This window comes from Manacus candei, unplaced genomic scaffold, assembly GCF_025592945.1.
Source record: "Manacus candei isolate 608988 ecotype Guabito, Panama unplaced genomic scaffold, ASM2559294v1 h1tg000020l, whole genome shotgun sequence".
In the NCBI taxonomy this organism is placed as follows: Eukaryota; Metazoa; Chordata; class Aves; order Passeriformes; family Pipridae; genus Manacus; species Manacus candei.
The window spans coordinates 113,735-134,923 of record NW_026138068.1 but is presented as its reverse complement, the minus strand read 5'-3'; the positions used below and the strand labels follow the sequence as shown (position 1 = coordinate 134,923).

The following is a 21,189-nucleotide window of genomic DNA, read 5'->3' as shown; positions in this document are numbered from 1 at the left end:
AGGGACATTCTTCAGCTCCACAGCCAACAAGGAGGGAGAAGGTCTGAAATCTTTCCTCTGGTTTTGGAGTCTGTCTCGCTTCCTGTCGCCTGTTGGCACAACACACCATAGCCACCACTGCTGCTGTCCCAGCTACCACAGAAATAGACAGCCTCGTCCTCGGCTTGGACCCCAGTGATGGTTAATGTGCCCGTGGAGCCGGACTTGGATCCGGAGAATCGCGAAGGGATGTTCGAGGGTCTGTTGCTATTAGCATAGATCACAGTGACAGGGCCACTGCCAGGGACCTTCTGCTGGTACCAGCCATAATAGCTGTTGCTACCCCCAGAGCAGGTGATCTTGACAGTTTCTTCACTCTGTGAGACAATAAGGATGCTGCCTGGACCAGGGAACGTGGAAACGGAGAGCAGAGAGGGGAGGAAAGGGAAGGTCACACAGTTTCAAAGAGTCCTTGCCTGGACAAGGTTACATGGAATGCCACAGTCAGAGGAGAACACACACGGACATGGTTACAGGGAAACTGTGGGGCAGAGCCCAGCCCAATGCATCCCAGCACAGAGAGAGCCCTGGCAGAAGCAGGAGGACATCAGTAGCAAGACACAGTGGGGTGAGGAACACAACTACACCATGAGTTTTATAGGGACCAGGACTATGGTCCCCAGCCACCATGTGATCTCCCATTCTCTGGGACAAGAAAGAAACAACATTCCCTGTTGTGGCTGTGCAGAAGGGACAGGAACCTGCCTCGGCCCCACATCCAGAAAGGAGGGACAGGGGCTAAAATCTTTCCTCTCATTTTGGAGTCTGCCTCACTTCCTGGTGCTTGTTGTCAAAACACACCATAGCTGCTGCCACTGCTGCTGTCGTAGCCACCACAGAAATAGACAGCCTCGTCCTCGGCTTGGACCCCAGTGATGGTTAATGTGGCCGTGGAGTCGGACTCGGATCCGGAGAATCGCGAAGGGATGTTCGAGGGTCTGTTGCTGTTGCGATAGATCACAGTGACAGGGGCACTGCCAGGTGATGTCAGGCAGCATAACCCCAGCTGCTGCTACTCCCAGAGCAGGTGATCTTGACGGTGTCTCCCACTTTGACCGACATCGGAGGTGACTGAGTCAGCGCTGCCTGGACCAGGGAACCTGAAAAGGGAGAGGAGAGAGAAGAAAAGACAGGGGTCAGTCAAAGCCCCAGGAGCACAGTCATCCCTGGGCAGAGGGACAGGACCCCTGTGCCCAAAGGCCCCATCCAAGCACAGCAAGTCTGGCCATGGCACCTGAGGTGTGGGCGAGCACCACGAGGAGGAGAGGGACCCAGGCCATGGTGTGATCCCACCAGCTCCACGTCCCTGCAGTGATGGGGCTGTGTTGTGGACCCTGACTCCCTTTTAAGCCCCCACCTGTCCAGGCACAGCCCCACCCTGGATATGTGGCCATCAGTGTTCCCTGGAGCTCTTGCCCCAGTGCTCCCCCTGCCCACTGCAGGCTCCTCTGAGGACACATCCACCTGCCCTGCAGCACCCAAGTCTGCTTGGTGCTTCCTGGTCCCCGGGTGCCCACACTACCTGTGCACTGATCAGCAGCAGTGACAGAGGAGCTGGGCAAACCAGGTCCTGCTTCAAACTGCTTCAAACCAGGTGCTTACACTGGGCCTCTCTTCATTGCCACAAGGGAACCTCCAAGCAGAGAACTGGGACTGTGAAAGGGCACTGGAGCCACACCAAGACCAGGAGCTTCAAGGCTACTCAACAGGAAGGAAACACAAGCCCCCAGGTCCTCAAATTCAAAGTAAGCTGGGGGTCTCCAGTGGCCTCACAGCAACCATGGTTGGAGTTCATATCAATTAACTGCCCACAGCATCCTCTCACTCTTGTCCAGCCTGGATCAGCCCCTCTGCTGTCTGCCCACCACACAGCCCAGGGCAGCCTCCAAAGGAGCCAGTGGGGGCTGCTCTGCACCACAGTGTTACACACTGGCACCTGGTTGTCCACAGCCCCTTTGCCTCCTGGCAGCCCTGTGAACCTCAGACCGTGCAGTGGAACCACACTGACACCGTGTGGGGACAAGAAGGGCCTCAGGGACAGCACTGGAGGAACTGAGACCACAGTCTGGCACGGGACTTTGCCCTTGCTGTCTGTCACCTCTGCCACAGCTCCCACCAGGTCCAGAGATTCCTGGCCATGGTATTTGTGGGGAGAAGTACCCAGTCACAGTTGTGCATTGTCCAGGAGCTGTGACACTTCCATATCCTCCAGCACCAGCAGAAGGATTGATGCCACTCACACAAAGCAAACAGCAACAGTCATCCCAGAGCATCCAAGCATGGCCACACTACGGGGCACTTGGATGCCAACCAGCACTGCCCTCCTGGGCATTGCAGTGACCGAGAGCCTCGTCCTTGGCTTGGACCCCAGTGATGGTTAACGTGTCCGTGTTGTCTGAGGGTCTGGTGTCAGTGTCATAGATCACAGTGACAGGGGCACTGCCAGGAACCTTCTGCTGGTACCAGCCATACAAGCTGTTGCTACCCCTGCAACAGGAGATCCCAGGTGTGCTGGCACCAAGGATGGCAGACTTAGCAATGCTTCCTGGAGCAGGGAACACAGAGAGTGAGGGAAGATGAGGGGCCTCAGCCATTGTCCCAGGAGCACAGCCCTCCCCAGGGCATCGGGACTGGGGCCTTGTGCCCAAATGTCCCATAGTGAGATGGACGAGCCCAGAGCCACCCACAAAGAACCCAAGGTGTGAGGGTCCTGCAAGGAGAAATGGCAGCAGTAAGAGGAGGTTGAATGCCAGTCAGTGCCTCCACCGTGCTGACCAGCACTGCTGCCATCGTAGCTACCACAGAAATAGACAGCCTCGTCCTCGGCTTGGACCCCAGTGATGGTTAATGTGGCCGTGGAGCCGGACTGGGATCCGGAGAATCGCGAAGGGATGTTCGAGGGTCTCTCGTCATTCCAGTAGATCACAGTGACAGGGGCACTGCCAGGGACCTTCTGCTGGTACCAGCCAGCATAAGGATAGCTGCTGCTAACCCCTGAGCAGGTGATCTTGATGGTCTCTCCTAGGCTGGCTGACAATGAGGACAGTTGACTTAGTGCTGCCTGGACCAGGGAACCTGGAGAGGGAATGGAGAGAGGGCAGAAGATGAGGGTTAGCCAGTGTCCCAGGAGCACAGCCTTGTCTGGGCAGAGGGTCGGGGCTCTTGAACCCAGAGGTCCTGGTGGAACAGAGGGACCACTGCCCCATGCCAAGCCTAAGGCCTGAGCCCTGGGGCTCCATGCAGAGACCTGGCAGAGCAAGAGGAGGTGGCTGCCAGCAGCATGAGGTGGCAGCACAGCGCAGACATCACCACTGCTGTCCCTGCCACCACAGTAATAGCCTTATCCTCAGCTTTAGCCCCAGGGATGGTTAATGTGCCCATGGAGCTGGACTGGGATCCAGAGAATTCCAAAGGGATGTCTGTGGGCTCTTGGTGCTATCATAGACAGGGGATGTTATATAGTTACAGGAGCACTACCAGGGACCTTCTGCTGGTACCAGCCATACAAGTTGATGCTACTCCCAGAGCAGGTGATCTTCACAGTGTCTCCCACATTGGCTGCCACTGAGGATGGCTGAGAGTCTTGCCTGGACCAGAGAATCCAGAGAGCAAGAGGAGAGAGAAGACTCTGACTTGCTTTTAAGCCCCCAGCCAGGGGTCTGCACCACAGTGTTACACACTGGCACCTGGTTGTCCACAGCCCCTTTGCCTCTTGGCAGCCCTGTGAACCTCAGACCGTGCAGTGGAACCACACTGACACCGTGTGGGGACAAGAAGGGCCTCAGGGACAGCACTGGAGGAACTGAGAGCAGAGCCTGGCACAGGACTCTGCCCTTGCTGTCTCTCAGCTCTGCCACAGTTCCCACCAGGTCCAGAGATTCCTCCAGTCCTGGCCACGGCCTTCAGGGCTTCTGCACGGCACCCTGTCCAAGGCAGCCCATGCTCACAGGGGAGAGCCTCTCACACAGACACAGGGCCCTTCAGCACAGTTGCTCTCACCAGAGATGAGTGGCACAGAGCCCATGGACCAGAGCAGGATGCCCAGAGATAATGACAGGGATTCTCCCAGCTTCTCTGGGCAACAGCACCAACCACAGGACAAGACATTTGGAGGGCAGCAGCAATTAGTCACACCACAGCTCTTTACTGCCAGGAGCCCTGTCACTTCCATGTCCTCCAGCACCACTGAGGGTCTCTTTGTGCCAGCACAGATCATAGTGACAGGGGCAGTGCCAGAGACCTTTTGCTGGAATTAGCCATAGGCACTGCTACCCTCAGAGCAGGTGATCTTGATGGTTTCTCCCATGGTGGCTGACAACGAGGACGGCTGACTCAGTGATGCTGCTCCAGGGAACCTGGAGAGGAAGAAGAGAGATGGGAGAAGAGTGGGGATCAGCCAGTGCCCCAAGAATACGGTCCTCTCCTGGGCAGTTGGAGGGGGAATGCTACAGTCAGAGGGGAATGGATGGAACCACAAGTAGAGGGAAATTTGGGGAGCAGAGCCAAACCCAACACATCCCAACAGAGAGGCAACGCTGGTAGCAAAAAGAGGACATGGTCACGAGGAGCAAGAGAGAGAGGGCTGGGGGACAAAGGAACCCTATGAGATTAGTAGGGACCAGGACAATGGTCCACAGACACAAAGTCATCTACAGTGCTCTAGGACACAAAAGTGGGGACATTCACAGCCATGGTCATGCAGAGGAGACAAAAACCTGCACCACTCCCACATCCACAACTCTGTTTGGCCATGAGAAGGAAAGAAAAACTCCATTTTTAACTCTTTTGTACCTCATTTCCACATCTCTTTGTGTCACAATACAAACATAACTGCTGTAGTCCCAGCCACCACAGAAATAGACAGCCTCGTCCTCGGCTTGGACCCCAGTGATGGTTAATGTGCCCGTGGTGCCAGACACAGAACCGGAGAATCGCGAAGGGATGTTTGAGGGTCTGTTGGTGCTTTGATAGATCACAGTGATGGGGGCACTGCCAGGGTAAGGTACTGGTACTGGTACCAGCCAGCATAAGTATATCTGCTACTCCCAGAGCAGGTGATCTTGACAGTGTCTCCCACTTTGGCTGACATCGGAGGTGACTGAGTCAGCGCTGCCTGGACCAGGGAACCTGAAAAGGGAGAGGAGAGAGAAGAAAAGACAGGGGTCAGTCAGTGCCCCAGGAGCACAGCCCTCCCTGGGTAGAGAGACGGGACCCCTGTGCCCAAAGGCCCCATCCAGGCATGGAGAGTCCACCCATGGCACCTGAGGTGTGGGCGAGCACCACGAGGAGGAGAGGGACCCAGGCCATGGTGTGATCCCACCAGCTCCATGTCCCTGCAGTGATGGGGCTGTGTTGTGGACCCTGACTCACATTTAAGCCCCCACCTGCCCAGGCACAGCCCCTCCCTGGATATGTGGCCATCAGTGTTCCCTGGAGCTCTTGCCTCAGTGCTTCCCCTGCCCACTGCAGGCTCCTCTGGCCCACCAAAAGGCAGCACAATCACTCTGGGCTGCCTGCTCCTTCCCCAACACAGCTGCTGAGCTCTGAGCTCAGCCAAGGACCACTCAGTCTATGTTCCTGCCCAGTAGGACCATGGTCTGACTGCACCAGGAACTCCTGTTCAGGGCAGGAGACAGCCCCACCTGGGCACAGGGACACATCCACCTGCCCTGCAGCACCCAAGTCTGCTTGGTGCTTCCTGGTCCCCGGGTGCCCACGCTACCTGTGCACTGATCAGCAGCAGTGACAGAGGAGCTGGGCAAACCAGGTCCTGCTTCAAACCAGGTGCTTACACTGGGCCTCTCTTCATTGCCACAAGGGAACCTCCAAGCAGAGAACTGGGACTGTGAAAGGGCACTGGAGCCACACCAAGACCAGGAGCTTCAAGGCTACTCAACAGGAAGGAAACACAAGCCCCCAGGTCCTCAAATTCAAAGCAAGCTGGGGTTCTCCAGTGGCCTCACAGCAAACATGAGTAGACCTTGGCCGAAGTTCATATCTATCAACTGCCCATAGCATCCTCCCCCTCTTGTCCAGCCTGGGGCAACATCAAAGAAATTTGGGGAGCAGAGGCCAGCCCAATGCATCCTAGCACAGAGGCAGCTCTGGCAGCAGGAAGAGGACATGATTGTCACTAGCAAGAGACAAAGGGGGGAGGGACAAAGACATGCCATGATTTTAGTAGGGACCAGGACACAGATACAAAGTCACTACCAGTGCTCTAGGACACAAAAGGAGGAACATTCATATCAATGCTCATGAAGAAGAGACAAAAACCTGCACCAGTCCCACATACACAATTCTGTTTGGCCATGGAAAAGACAGAAAAACTCTATTTTTAATTCTTCTGTACCTAACCTCCAAAATCTTTCTTTGTCTCTATACCAGCAGGAATGCTGCTGTCCCAGCCACCACAGAAATAGACAGCCTCGTCCTCGGCTTGGACCCCAGTGATGGTTAATGTGGCCGTGGAGCCTGATATGGATCCGGAGAATCGCGAAGGGATGCCTGAGGGTCTCTCGCTGTTATCATAGATCACAGTGACAGGGGCACTGCCAGGGACCTTCTGCTGGAACCAGGCATAGTAGCCATGGCTAGCACCAGAGCAGGTGATCTTCACAGTGTCTCCCAGGTTGGCTGACACTTAGGACAGCTGACTGAGTGATGTTGGACCAGGGAATTGGAAAGGGAGAGAAAAGACAGGAGCAAGGGTGGGTCACCCAGTGTCCCAGGAGCACAGAACTTCCTGGACAAGGTTACAGGGAATGCCATAGACAGAGAACAGACAAGTGGGGGACAAAGCAACACCATGAGTTTTGTAGGGACCAGGACAATGGTGACCCCAGCCAGAAAGTCACCCCTGTTCTCTGGGACACCAAGGAGAGGATATTCCCTGCCATGGCTGTGCCTCAGCCCCACAGCCAGACAGGAGGGAGAAGAAGAAACCTTTCCTCTGATTTTGAGTTCTGCCTCACTTCCTGCTACTCACTGTCAACACACCATAGGTGCTGCCACTGCTGCTGTCGTCCCTGCTACCACAGAAATAGACAGCCTCGTCCTCGGCTTGGACCCCAGTGATGGTTAATGTGCCCGTGTTGCCGGATGTGGATCCGGAGAATCGTGAAGGGATGTCCGACGGTCTGTTGCTGTTATTCCAGATCACAGTGACAGGGGCACTGCCAGGGACCTTCTGCTGGAACCAGCCATAGTAGTTGCTGTTGCTGCTCCCTGATCAGGTGATCCTCACAGTGTCTCCCACATTGACTGACAACAAGGATGACTGAGTCAGTGATGCTGCCTGGACCAGGGAATGTGGAAAGGGAGAGGAGAAAGGGGAGGAAAGGGGAGGTCACACAGTTTCCCAGGAGCACAGAACTGTCTGGACAAGGTTACAGGGAATGCCACAGTCAGAAGAGAACACATATGGACATGGTGCCAGGCACATTTGGGGAGCAGAGCCTGGCCCAACACATCTCAGCACAGAGACAGCTCTAGCAGCAGCAAGAGGAACTGGTTGTCAGTAGCAAGACACAGTGGGGTGGGGGACACAGCTACACCATGAGTTTTGTAGGAGCCAGGACAATGGTGTCCCCAGCCAGAAAGTCACTCCTGTTTGCTGGGACACCAAGGAGAGGATATTTCTCACCACGGCTGTGCAAAGGTGACAGAAACCTGCCTCAGCCCCAGAGCCAGACAGAAGGGAGAGGGGCTAAAATCTTTCCTCTGATTTTGGGTTCTGACTCACTTCCTGCTACTCGTCACCACACACCATAGTAGCCACTGCTGCTGTCTGTGCCACCACAGAAATAGACCGCCTCGTCCTCGGCTTGGACCCCAGTGATGGTTAATGTGTTCGTGGAGCCGGATGTGGATCCGGAGAATCGCAAAGGGATGTTCGAGGGTCTCTCGTCATCCCAGTAGATCACAGTGACAGGGGCACTGCCAGGGACCTTCTGCTGGTACCAGCCATAATAGCCATAGCTGCTCCCAGAGCAGGTGATCTTGATGGTTTCTCCCACCTTGGCTGACAATGAGGACGGCTGACTCAGTGGTGCTGCTTGGATCAGGGAACCTGGAAAAGGAGAGGAGAGAAAAGAGAGGCTCAGCCAGTGCCACAGGAGTACAGATCTGCCCAGAGAAGGTTATAGTGAATGCAATAGTGGGAAGAGGGCAGACAAGGACAAGGCCACTGGCACATTTGAGGAGCAGAGCTCAGTCCAGTGTATCCCACCACAAAGGCAGCAGCAGGACAATATGGTCATCAGTAAAAGAGGCAGTGGGGTGGGGAAAAAAGAAACACACCATGAGTTTTGTAAGGACCAGGACAACGGTCCACAGACACAAAGTCACCACCAGTGCTCTAGGACACAAAAGGGGAGACACACATAGCTGTGGTCATGCAAAGGAGACAAAAATCTGCGCCAGATCTCACATCCACAGCTCTGCTTGGCCATGAGAAGGGCAGAAAAACTCCATTTTTAATTCCTCTGTACCTCGTTTGACAATCTTTCTTTGCCAATATACCAGCAGTACTGCTGCTGTCTCTGCCACCACAGAAATAGACAGCCTTGTCCTCAGCTTGGACCCCAGTGATGGTTAATGTGTTCGTGTTGCCGGATGTGGATCCGGAGAATCGCGAAGGGATGTCCGAGGGTCTCTTGTCATTGTAGTAGATCACAGTGACAGGGGCACTGCCAGGGACCTTCTGCTGGAACCAGCCATAGTCATAGCTGTTACCAGAGCAGGTGATCTTGATGGTCTCTCCCACATTGGCTGGCACTGAGGACGGCTGACTCAGTGATGCTGTCTGGACCAGGGAACCCAGAGAGGGAGAGGAGAAAGGAGAGAAAAGGGGGCTCAGCCAGTGCCACAGGAGCAAAGACCTACCAAGAAAATGTTACAGGGAATGGAACAGAGGAGAACAGACACAGATATTGTCAGAGGCATATTTGGGGAGCAGAGTTCAGCCCGATATATCCAAGCACAGAGGCAGCAGCAGGAGACATGGTCCTCAGTAGCAAGACGCAATGAAGTAGGAGACAAAGCCACACTGTGAATTTTGTAGGGACCAGGACGATGGTCCACAGACACAAAGTCACCACTAGAGCTTTGGAAACAAAAGGGGAGGATATTCACAGCCATGGTCATGCAGAGGAGACAAAAACCTGCCCAGTCACACATCCACAACGCTGCTTGGTCTTGAGAAGGAAAGAAAACCTCTGTTTTAACTTCTCTGTACCTCATTTCCATGCCTCTCTGTGTCACTATGCCAGCATCACTGCTGTCGTCCCTGCTACCACAGAAATAGACAGCCTCGTCCTCAGCTTGGACCCCAGTGATGGTTAATGTGCCCGTGGAGCCGGACTGGGATCCGGAGAATTGCGAAGGGATGTTCGAGGGTCTCTTGTCATTGAGATAGATCACAGTGACAGGGGCACTGCCAGGGACCTTCTGCTGGTACCAGCCAGCACTAGGCCAGCTAATCCCAGAGCAGGTGACCTTGACAGTGTCTCCAGGTTGGCTGAAATTGCAAACAGCTGATGCTGCCTGGACCAGGGACTGTGAAGAGGGAGAGAAGACAAGGATCAGTCAGTGCCTCAGGAACACAGACTGCCCAGAGCAGACGAATGGGGTCCCTGTGCCCAAAGGCCCCATCGGGGCACAGCAAGTCTGGCCATGGCACCTGAGATGTGGGTGACCACCACAAGGAAAAAGACCCAGGAGATTCCACCAGCTCCACATCCTCACACTGATGGGGCTGTGCTGTGGACCCCCACATCCTCTTAAGTGCCTATGCAGCCAGTACAGCCACTTCCATGGAAATGTGACCCTCAGTGTTCCCTGACAGCTCCTGTCCCACTGCTGTGCCTGTCTCTTGCCCACCACCAGCACAAAGATCACTCCAGGCCACCTGCTTCCTGGGCTACTCAGCTGGGAAAAACACATCCTGCTCCACACCAGGCTTCTCTCAGGAGCCACAAGACTACAACCAGCTCAATCCTGGTATCTGGGCAAAGGCCCCTCAGTCTTTGCAAAGATCCATGTCAAGGGACAGCAGGAACACTTTTCTACCCCACCTTGTCGATGCACCCTCTGCAGCCACCTCCTCCCTGCCTGTGACCCTGGCCTCACCCACCCCCCAAGCACCTCTGCAGCAGCACAGCTCCTCCAGCTGCTCCCCTTCCCACTCAGGGGCTTGTCTGCAGGTTTCTGCTCCCTCAGCTGGCCCAGCCCATTGCCCACAGAGCACACACTGCCCCCAGCACACCCCTCTGCAGGCACTGCTCTGGCACCACTGACGCTCCTGCTTCCCAGCAGCACCACAGGAAACAAAAGTTTCTGCCTCCTGAGCCTCTGGAGCACGAGGGCAAGTGCCCAGCCTGCCCAGCTCCACACACCTACACAGAGCTTCCCAGACTTGCCTCTGCCTTTCCATGCTGCTCCAGTGAAGGAGGCAGGATGGATCTGCTGGCATGGCTGGAGTCTTTGGGCATGTCTGACAGATCCTGAAATGTTTTACATGTGCACGTCAGCAAGCAAACAGCAGCTTCCTTTCAGCCCTTGGAGTCCCCTCACACCCAACTCCTGCTTCCCCTCACCTTTTACAAGCATAAGGAACAGGACTTAGACACATGAAGACAGGGATTTATTATTCTATGTTTGTTCTACAGAAGTTCAATGCCCAGCTACCAACACCCTCTCTGACTCCTGTAGGCCAGGAACACAGCAGCTCCTCCTTAGACACAGGATTTTCCTCACAGGCTTCTTTCTCTTCATCAGCTGTGTCTTCTGCCTCAAGTTCTGCTTGGGAACCAAGACCAACAGCTCACCAGCAGTAAAGTGTCACAGCTGCTTTACAGCCCAGCTCAGTGCAGCACCACACCGTGGCCTGCTGCTCCTGAGACTGAACGGGGAAGGGAAGGGCTGAAAGGCAGCGAGAAGTCACCAAGGGGCTTTGAACGTGATTCAGTACTTCTTGAACTCAATTCTTTCTACTTTCACATCATCCTCAATTAGTTGGTATACATAAGTTACAGCTGTGGAAGCCTGGATATCCATCAGCACAAATGAAGGGGTGATGTTCCTGGAAAGAAGACATCCTTTGTAATCTTCCTAGTTAGCTTATACCTCCTGCTATTAACACCCCTTATGTTTATGTGTTCTCATACACTGTATTGCCCAGGACTACAGTGAAGTGGGAAACACTGCAGGGTCTGCAGGCACTGATCAAAGTGTCTCAGGCAGAGCTGCACTTAGCCTGGAACATGTCAGGCTCAGACATTTAAGCTGACAGGGCCTCCAGAAGTCTTATTTCCTACAAATTGGTGCTGGCACCAAAACACAATTAGACCTGATCCTTGTAAGGACCTACAAGTCTGGCTTTAGGAGAGCAGTGGGGGGTGATGGGAGGACGCCCACAGGTGATGGGAGGACGCCCACAGGTGCAGGTGAATCCGAAAAATCCAGTACGAAGAACTGCTCACAGATTTTGTATCTTTAAGCAGCAAGGTATTTGTTTATTCAGCGTTGGGAGCAAGCCAGCTCACACTGGACAAACTTGTTCGGCTTGAAAGTGCAAAAGCAGGCCATTTTATACACTTTAGAAACATGGTTACATAATTTAACATACATATTAATAAGTAGGCTGGTCTCTGGGTGGAGTCTTTCCAGGCATGCTCAGTCTTCTACTGTGGGGGTCTTCTCAAGCCTTCATCCCTCTGGTGATGGTCCTCAATTTGACCTCTTCAATTAGGTGACCTGAATTCTCCAAGGTTGCAAAATCCTGGCTCTGGGCCTAATATATCTTATTCAAACATCTAGTTTACCTAATTTATTACTGTGTGTGTACTACTCCTACTCTTTCTGTAATAAGGGCCTTAGTCCAGAGAGCAGAACAGAACATTATATTAACCAGTGCTCCTAAAATGTTCTGTCAGCAAAACAGGTATTGGGGTTTCTTAGCAGGCCAAGATATCTCAGTTAACTCTTTTAGGCCTGGCTCCTGTTCCACAGGGACATGCCATGGGTCCTGTGCCATCAGCAGTGGGGCAGTATGAGGGGCAGGCTGACAGTGGGCAGGGGTTTGGGGTGCCTGGTGAAGCAGCTGCCCACCCTGCCTCTCCCCTTGTGCAGCTGCAGGCGTTTGTCAGCACCCTCCACTTCCCACCCGACGGATCCAGGCTCCTAAAAATGATCAACAACTTCCGCCCGCCACAGCCCCTCCACAGCCGGAAGGTCTTTGCCTCCCGGGGGGCCACGGCCAGTGGTGGCTCCCTGCATGGGGGCCACCACGAGCTCCTCTCATCCCTGCTCCTCCTGGCCCTGCTCAGCCTCTTCTCACCAGCCCCGTAGGGTCTGGTCCAGCCTGTCACCAGTCTCCACATGAACATCATCACCCTGCTGCAGTGGCAATGAGGAGGTGATGTATCTGGTTCATGGAAAATGAGAAAAAAAACCAACAAAAAGCCTGTTGAGACCTTGGCTGGGTGAAGATTTTGTGAATCTGGATCTCTGCAGAGGTGGATCTCTGCAAGCCTGGAGCCACCCTGTAGCCAGGTGGGGGGAGCTGCTGGGAGGGCAACACTTTAGGGGCTGGAATAAAGCCAAGGTCCTCGCCAGTCGCTGCATCTTTGGCTCTGTTTGGTGTTGCTGGGGCAGGTGCTTGGCACAGGGTTGTGGGGTCAGTGGGGAGGGAGCTGGGGGACTGTGCCCGGGTGGCACTCAGGGATACCATCCCCTACATGGTGTTGCAGGCTGGGCATGAGACCCCCTTCCCTCCTGGGCAATAAATCCCCAGGGCCAAATCCTGGCCCTGGCCCTGGCCCTGGCTCAGGGTCCGTGCAGTCCCTGTGCTGCAGACACCACCCTGTCACTATCCCCAGGGTTGGGGCTGGCTGCTGGAGGGATGGGGTTGTCACTGGGAACACAGCACCTGCAGTGCCCTTGTGCAGGGTACAGGGATCTTTGCACGGAGCTCATTTTGTGCTGGCAGGAATAGCTGCAGTGGCTGGCACTGCTGGGGCAGAGCTGGGTGAGTGGGGTGGTTCATAATTAATGTGCTGGAGCTCCAGGCATGTTCCCATCTCCTCTTGAATTATGGGTGAAGAGCACAGACTGTTATCTGGGAGCAGAGCGGGGGGGGGGGGGGCTGCAGTTTTTTATCCCTTCTAGAGGGAACCACTGCCAGTGCAGGGCTCCAGCCCCAGGGGTGGCTGCAGCACCCGTGGGTGCAGGGGTCCTGAGAATCTCCCTGTGAGGCTTCAGAGGTGAAGCCTGTGCTGGAAGAGGCTCTCCGTGGGTGAAGGGGCCCAATCACAGCCCCCCTGATCCCCACGCCGGGGTACTGGGGCTCTGTGATCCATCAGAGCTCAGGGCTGGAGCTCCACGACAGCCGTGCCACGGGACACGCAGGACACACGGGACATGCAGGATGCATGAGACACGCAGGACATAAGGAACACACGGAACACATGGGACACGTGGGACACACGGGACACACGGGACACACGGGACATGCAGGATTCACGGGACACGTGGGACACAGCGGACACACGGGACACAGCGGACACACGGGACACAGCGGACACACGGGACACAAGGAACACGCGGGACACACGGGACATGCAGGACACACGGGACACAAGGAACACGCGGGACACACGGGACATGCAGGACACGCGGGGGCGCCGCGAGAACGCGCACGAGGAGGAGCCCGGAGCGCCGCCGCAGCCGCCAGGGGGCGCTCGGCTCCCGGCCGCGTCCCCGCCACTGTCACCGGTGTGTCCGTGTGTCCGTGTGTCCGTGTGTCCGTGTGTCCGTGTGTCCGTGTCCTGTGTCCTGTGTCCGTGTGTCCGTGTGTCCTGTGTCCTGTGTCCATGTCCTGTGTCCTGTGTCCTGTGTCCTGTGTCCCGTGTCCTGTGTCCATGTCCTGTGTCCTGTGTCCCTGTGTCCTGTGTCCCGTGTCCTGTGTCCATGTCCTGTGTCCTGTGTCCTGTGTCCCGTGTCCTGTGTCCATGTCCTGTGTCCATGTCCTGTGTCCTGTGTCCCTGTGCCCGTGTCCTGTGTCCTGTGTCCTGTGTCCTGTGTCCCTGTGCCCGTGTCCTGTGTCCCTGTGTCCCTGTGCCCCTGTGTCCCTGTGTCCTGTGTCCTGTGTCCCTGTGCCCATGTCCTGTGTCCTGTGTCCCTGTGTCCTGTGTCCTTGTGTCCTTCTGCCCGTGTCCTTGTGCCCCTGTCCCCTGCCACTGTCACCTGCATCCTTTTACCCCTTTTCCTTGGGTCCCCATGTTCTTGTGTCACTGTCCCCTTGTGTCCTTGTGCCTCTGTTCCCTCATGTCCTTGTGCCCCTGTCTCCCCTGTCCTCATGTCCTCGTGTCACTGTCTCCATGTCTCTGTCACCCATGTCTCATGCCCCTGTGCTCCACATTCCCCTGCTACTGGCCCTTGTGTCCTTGTATCACTATTCCTTGTGTCTCCATGCCCCTGGCCCCCATGTCCCCTGTGCCACTGTGCCTCTGTCCTCATGCCTCTGTTCTCAGTGTTCCCACACTCCCTGTGCCTTCCCATCCCCTCCACTGTGCCCTCTGTTTCCCCCATGTCCCATCATGTCCCCCTTTAGCCCTGTCCCCCCAGGTTCCCCTGAGTCCTCCATGCAGTCCTTGCCCTCCTGTCTGTCCATGTCCCACTATTCCCCACTGCACGGCCCCGTCCCAGCCCCTTGCACCCACAGGACACAGGGCAGCTGCCCCATGAACCTTCCTGGGTCCAGCCCGGGGTGGTCCCAGCCCCAGCTGGTGAAAGAAGGGGCCCAGTTGGTCACAGTGAGCCCCACATGGCTGCAGACCCCCAGTGCCCTCCAGTACCAGGCCAGGGTGTGAGGGGCACCCAGATGGTGGGACCAGTTGCCAGCCAAGGGGGACCATGGAGGGCCCAGGCTGTGGCTCTCCACAGGCATTGGGGGCCCAAAATGCTGGGCAGGAGCCCTGGGAACAGACATCCCAGCACAGGGTCCACATTCCCTGGGGGACCTCTCCTGGCCAGCCGTGGTGTCCCCAGCAGAGGACTGCAGTGGCACCAGGCAGGGTCTGGCAGCAGAGACCATGTGGGTGGTTTGACACCAAAGTCTCAGCACACACTGGGCAGCCCTGCTGGGACCCCAAATCTGGGGAGTTTTGTGCCTCTGCTGGGAACGCTGGGCTTCCCTGGCCGTCTGGGAAAAGAACATGGAAACACAGCCATTGCTGAAATGGGGCTGGAAAATGGCTTTTTCCCGCTCCCGCCCTGCCAGCGGCACGGCCCAGGCAGCGGTGCTCGGGGTGCCACGTGCTGGAAAGTTTGTGCCGAGGCAGTGGAGCGTGGAGAGGCCAGGGCTATTCCTGGCTCCCAGATGGTGTTTGGCTGAAGCGGGCTCTTGGTTTTGGCGGGCTGTAATTTTAGCACAGCCTGTTCCCGTGCTGTGGGGCTGTGGTCAGAACAGCTGCCAGTTCAGCTGGGGGGCCACCATGCACATCAGCACCCCCTGCCCACCCACAGCCAGCCCAGGGTGCCCAGCCAGAAGTGCCCAAAGCATGGCAGAAATGCTTAAACGCAGTGTTCTTCTTCCCTGCAGTGGCTGCAGAGGAAGGGGAAAGGGCTGTGGCTCTGGTGGTGTGTGTGCAGGGTGAGGAGCTGCCAGAGAGGGTGTCACTGGCCAGGGTAGAATCATAGAATTGTTATGGTGAGAAAAGCCCTCGAAGATCATCGAGTCCAGCCTTCAACTAACAGTGCCAGCTCCACTGTTAAATCGAGTCAACAAGCACCACGTCTGTAGGGTGCAAGGTCCAGCCTCAGGGTGCACCCCACATTCCCCTCCGATCCCCCCACCCTGCCTGCAAAAGCAGGTACTGCCCACCCCGGATGTGGAGGGGGGAGAAGGCAAATTTGGCTGAAAATCCTCCCTAACTGGGTGAGTCAAACCCTCATGCTCCCTCCTAAGGGCCTGGTGAGGACCACAGCGGCTGCCCCTGTCACACCCCTCAGCCACCACTGCCACAGCCTTGCTGTCACCATACCACCACCATCACCCAACCTAGAAATTTCTTAACATTAAGCTAAAAAATCCACCCTGGGAGTTCTAATAAGGGCTGCAATTCAAGGACCACCTTTCTCCAGACAGGCAGCACCAGCCCTGCACTCAAATCTTTCTCCATTAGTGCACCTATCTGGGGGTCAGCAGCTCTTTACTCCAAATATGAGAGAAAACAAGGGTTTGCTGGGTGCCCAGACCAGGCTGAGGCTCTGCTGGAAGTTGTGTTTTATTACCACAATAACCCTGAGATGATAAATATTTTGAAGTAGAAGAAAGGTGTTTATTTTTGAGTTAGTTCATCTTGTTTACATCCTGTTTAGAAGCCTGGGCATTTATCTTTGGGGCTGTTTACTGGGCTCTCCCCAGGCTGTTACAGGGTTTCATACACATTTATATAACCCCCAGCAAGGTATCTTCCTGCCAGCTGCATGTGGTGTCAGTTGCTGTTTTGACACAGCTATGCAAATGGTTGCTCTTGTTTTCACAAATGGGCTTGAATGCTCAGGTCCTGTTTTTACTACACCAGCCTCCAACATTTATTTATTTCATTTAATTCCCTATCAATTGCAGGGTGATAAAACTTTGCTTTGGGCTCTCTGGCTGTCTCCAGCTGGGTGTTTGACCTGGGGTTGCCCAGGGGTCTTTGATAGTATTTTTTCATAACTTGTATTTTATCATTTATATCTTGTATTTTATTGATGTATAACCTGTCTTTTATTCATTTATTACCTGTCTTTTGTTTCTCAGACTTGGGGAAACTTGCCCCACATTTTGTGAGTCTGCAGGCTGCCCCTGTACCTTTCAGTAGGTTGGACTGAGGGATGAGCCCAGTGAAAGGGCTGCCTGGCAGCAGGCAGGGACTAATTAGTTTAATTCAGTTAATGAGAGAGGATTCAGGGTGACCTGGCAGCAGGGTAGCAGCAGGAAGCCTCAGGCTGGTCCCCCTGTGGTGGTGGCCAGGGTGAGAAGGGTATGATGGGAGCAGTGTCATTGTCTCCCCTGGCCCCAAACCCCACGGTGAGGGGTCAGTGGTGCCCAGCCTGGTGGGCCTGGATGCACTGGGATCTCTGGAGGGGGTGTGTGTGCATATATGTGTGAGCATGTGCAGCAGCTGGGACATCCCACACTGGGGCAGGGACCACCCTGTTAGGCAAGACCCCACTGGGGGTCCTGCCAGAGACCCTTCAGGGGACATCCAGGCTGTGGACACACACCCTACCACGGCACAGAGTCCCACTAGCCTTGGCAGTGGCCCCCAGTGAGTCCACCATCCAGCTGGTTCACCACCACCACCACCCATTTTGGGCAGCATCAGGCCAGCCCAGGACCTCTCCCCCCAACTCAGGGACTGACGGCCCCATAAGGTGATGGCCTTGCAAGGTGACAGCCTGGCAAGGCAGAGGCAAGAGCTGCCACCATCTTAGGCTGAGCCAAGTCAGGGCGTGGTGCTTGCTTGTCTTCACACGTCAGCACCCACTGGAGACAGTTTCACTTCCCTTTTTGGGGCACCCTTTCAAATTTCTGATTGGGGACTGTAGTGGGTGAGGGATAAATTTAGCCAGGGGATGCCCCACAGTCACACAGCTGCATGGTGAGGCTGGCTTTGGGGGGAAATGGGGGGGCAGTGCTGGCGTGGCACAGCCTGGGCTCTGAACAGCCTTTCCCCGAGTCTTTCAGGGCAGGCGGCTACGTGAGCGGGGGGAATGTCAGGATGGGGTGCAGGAACCACCAGCTGCCCCTGCAGGTTCCTGGGGGCTGCACCCCCAGCTCAGGCAGGGCAGAGGCCATGGAGCTTGGCACAACTGCAGGACCAAAGCGAGAGGACTGTGCCATCCCCCCCACGGCCGCCCCAGTGGGTTTGGCTCTGCCCCGCTCCCCCCAGCCTGGGCTGGGCTATTCTGGGCCCCTGCTCTTGCTTTTGAGTTTCAGCCCTGCTGCCTCCAGGAACGTGGCTGTTTGTGGGGCTGCAGCTGCAGGGGGGAACAGGCGGGGACCTGTCCCCTCCGGCTGTGCGACGTCGCCCAGGTCTCTCCAGATAAGGTGTTTCATCAGCTCCAGGTGCACTCACTCTGCTCCTGCCACGTCCCCACAGAGACAGCACTTCCTCCTGGCACAAGGCACTGGGGCTTGCATGGCCTGGGGAAGTCACCCAGTCATGTGCAATAAAAAAAGCAAACCAGATTTGTTTTTTGTGTGACAAAGCTGGCCAGAGGTCGTCCCATGGAGAGGGAGTGTTTGGGGAGCAGAGCAGAGCTTTGCCCTCAAGGCTGGGGGCAGCGGTTTGGTGTGAGGGTTGGAAGAGCTCATGTGATCCCACACAATGCCAATAAAGTTGTTTTGGGGTGCAAAGTTTCTGTTGGCACCTCAGGAGGGGTCAGGTCCTCCTGCCAGCTCCCTGCCAAAAAGCAGGAGGGAAGAAGGACTGTGCAAATGCGTGGGTGTGGCACTTGGGGACTTGGTTTAGCAATGAACATGGTGGTACTGGGTTAATGGTTGGACTTGATGATCTTAGAGGTCTTTTCCAGTCTGAATGATTCCATGATTCTATGAATTGAATCAAGTCTTAGGAAATGCTGGAACCCAGGGCTGGCAGTGCTGGGAGATCCCCGGCAGCACTGGGAGACATGAGGCTCCTTTTGCCAGCAGCAGGACCACTGTTTTGTTTAGGCCATCACTGCCTATGCTGGTATGTCCATGGGAACAAGAGATGGATGAAAGAAACTCAATTCCCCTCCAAGTTCCTCTTCAATTTGCTTTCCTGGCAGGTTTGGTGTTGCTGCCCCAAGAGAGCCCAGCGTGGGGAGTGCCCATCCCACAGGGATGGTGTTGGCTGGCTCCTGGCCTGCCCAGGGCAGGTGATTGCCAGCAGGATGCAGGGAGGAGACATGGGGGTTGAGAGTGTCTAAGTCTCTGGGATGGGCTTGGGGTCTGCCCCAAGTGGGGCTGACCTCTGCTCCTTTCTGCTCCTCAGTCTCCATGGCCAGGCTCCAGACATCCTTCCTATGCTCCAGTATCAATACAAGTTGGGGGATGAGAGAATTGACAGCAGCCTGAAAAGGATTTGGGGCTCTTGGTGAATAAAAAGCTGGCATGACCTGGCCATGTGCACCTGCAGCTCAGAAAGCCAACCGTGCCCTGGGCTGCACCAAAAGCAGTGTGGGCAGCAGGTCGAGGAGGGGGATTGTGTCCCTGTACATCGCTTTGGTGAGACCCCACCTGGAGTACTGCATCCAGCTCTGGAGGCCCCAACATCAAAAGGACAGGGACCTGTTTGGGCCTGTCCAGAGGAGGCCACAAAGACCTCAAGAGTGCTGGAGCACTTGTGCTCTGAGGAAAGGCTGAGAGAGTTGGAGTTGTTCAGCCTGGAGAGAGAAGGCTGCAGGAAGAGTTTTTAGCAGCCTTTCAGTACTTGAAGGGGGCTTATATGAAAGATGGGAAGAGACTTTTTATCAGGTTCCCATGCAACAGGACACGGGGTAATGTTTCTTAATTAAAGAAGGGTTGATTTAGGCCAGATAACTTACTGTGAGAGTGGTAAGGTGCTGGCAGAGATTGTGCAGGGAAGCTGTGGATGTCCCATCCCGGGAAACATTCAAGGTCAGGTTGGAAGGGGCCCTGAGCAACCTGATCTGTTTGAAGATGTCCCTGCTCATTCCAGGGAGTGGGACCGGATGATTTTTTAAGGTCCCTTCCAACTCAAACTATTTTACTGTTCTATGACTCTGTGTCCTCAGATGGCACCTGCAGGGACATGTGCCAACCCAAAACCTGTTGGGGTGAGGCATCCCACTGGCACAGCTTGGGGAGGAGGATGTGGTTGGCCCATTGCCCCTTTCCCAAGAGGCTGGTGAGAACTGTACACAGTGTGACTGGGCACTCCCACCCCCTGTCCCTGGGGTGGCTCCTGCCTGCTCTGATGGGGTGACAGCAGCAGAGCACTGGCACTCTCAGCAAAAGCATGGCCATCAGCCCCTCCATGTGCTGCAGGGCCACAGGGAAACTTCTGCAGGGCTGGGCTGGAGACAGGGCACATGGCATGCAGGAGCCCATGCTGCTGTGGCACAGGGTGCAAGGGACAGATCGGTGCATGTGCTTGACTGGTGGCTACACTGGCACCCCCCTTCTGGGAAGTGCAGGGGTGAGTGAGGAAATGGGGGCAGAGCCAGGGATGGCAGCAAAGGGACATGTCCCCATGCCCCCACCTCGGGCCACATGTTCCTGCAAGGCACCCAGAGGACAGTGGTCAAGGGACAAGGATGGCACAGCCAGCGACATGTGCTTGATGATGGCATGGAGGTTTAGAGCAGGCTGTGCCCCAGGCTGCTCATCCCTTGGTCTTGGCCATGCCAGGGGGGTTCATTGGGGTCCCCAGGGTTGAGCAGAAGCTGCAAAGAGCCCCCCAGTATAACTGTGTGTGTGTGTACACCTGTGTGTGTTCCCATCCCACCCTCCATACTGGTGGCACTGGGCTGACACCAGCCCGTGTGTGGGGAGCGGGCGCGTTGGAAGGACACAGAGACAGGGATGCTGAGCCAGCACTAGTTCAGTGTCGGTTTTTATTTGTCTGACACTCATAGTGGGGGGACAGGAGCAGGGGACAGGGGTACATGGGGAGCGAGGTGTGTGGCTGTGGGGAGCCGCTGTCCCCAGAAGTGGGGAGGAGGGAGGGAGCCAGCAAAGGGCCGGTGGGTGCAAGGAGGTCCAGGTGGGCTTAGGGGCACTAGGATCTGTTCACTGTCTTCTCCACATTGCCAGCCTCGTGCTTGACCTTGCAGGAGTATGTGCTGTGACTTTGCCACTCTTTGGGAGTCAGTGTCAGGTAGCTGCTGGTTATGTACTGCCTTTCTCTCTGCCACACGGACTGTCTGGTGTGCACGTTATTTGTCATGATGATGCCATCAGCCACCCATTCCACTCCCACACGGTTGGGGTTGGAGTCGTATATCACACACACCAGGGTGGCTGTGTTCCTCTTCCGGAACTCCTCGGGGGATAGTGGGATGCGGTGGGGGGTGGGAGGGGTTTTGGGCAGGCCTGCGAGGGAAGAGAGAGGTGTGGGGTCAGAGAGGGCCCTGTGCCCCACTACA

The 21,189-nt window shown here is 55.8% G+C and overlaps 1 gene segment (V, D, J or C); it reads right to left on the bottom strand.

Annotated features, from left to right (window-relative positions):
* Positions 1–6,391: 6,391 nt before the first annotated feature.
* LOC127470199 (Ig lambda chain V-1 region-like) overlaps positions 6,392–21,189 on the bottom strand; it is a 35,370-nt gene continuing 20,572 nt past the window's right edge. Inside the window, 2 exon segments of the V gene segment in view lie at positions 6,392–6,513; positions 8,653–8,740. Of these exon segments, the coding sequence occupies positions 6,392–6,513; positions 8,653–8,740 (210 nt within the window).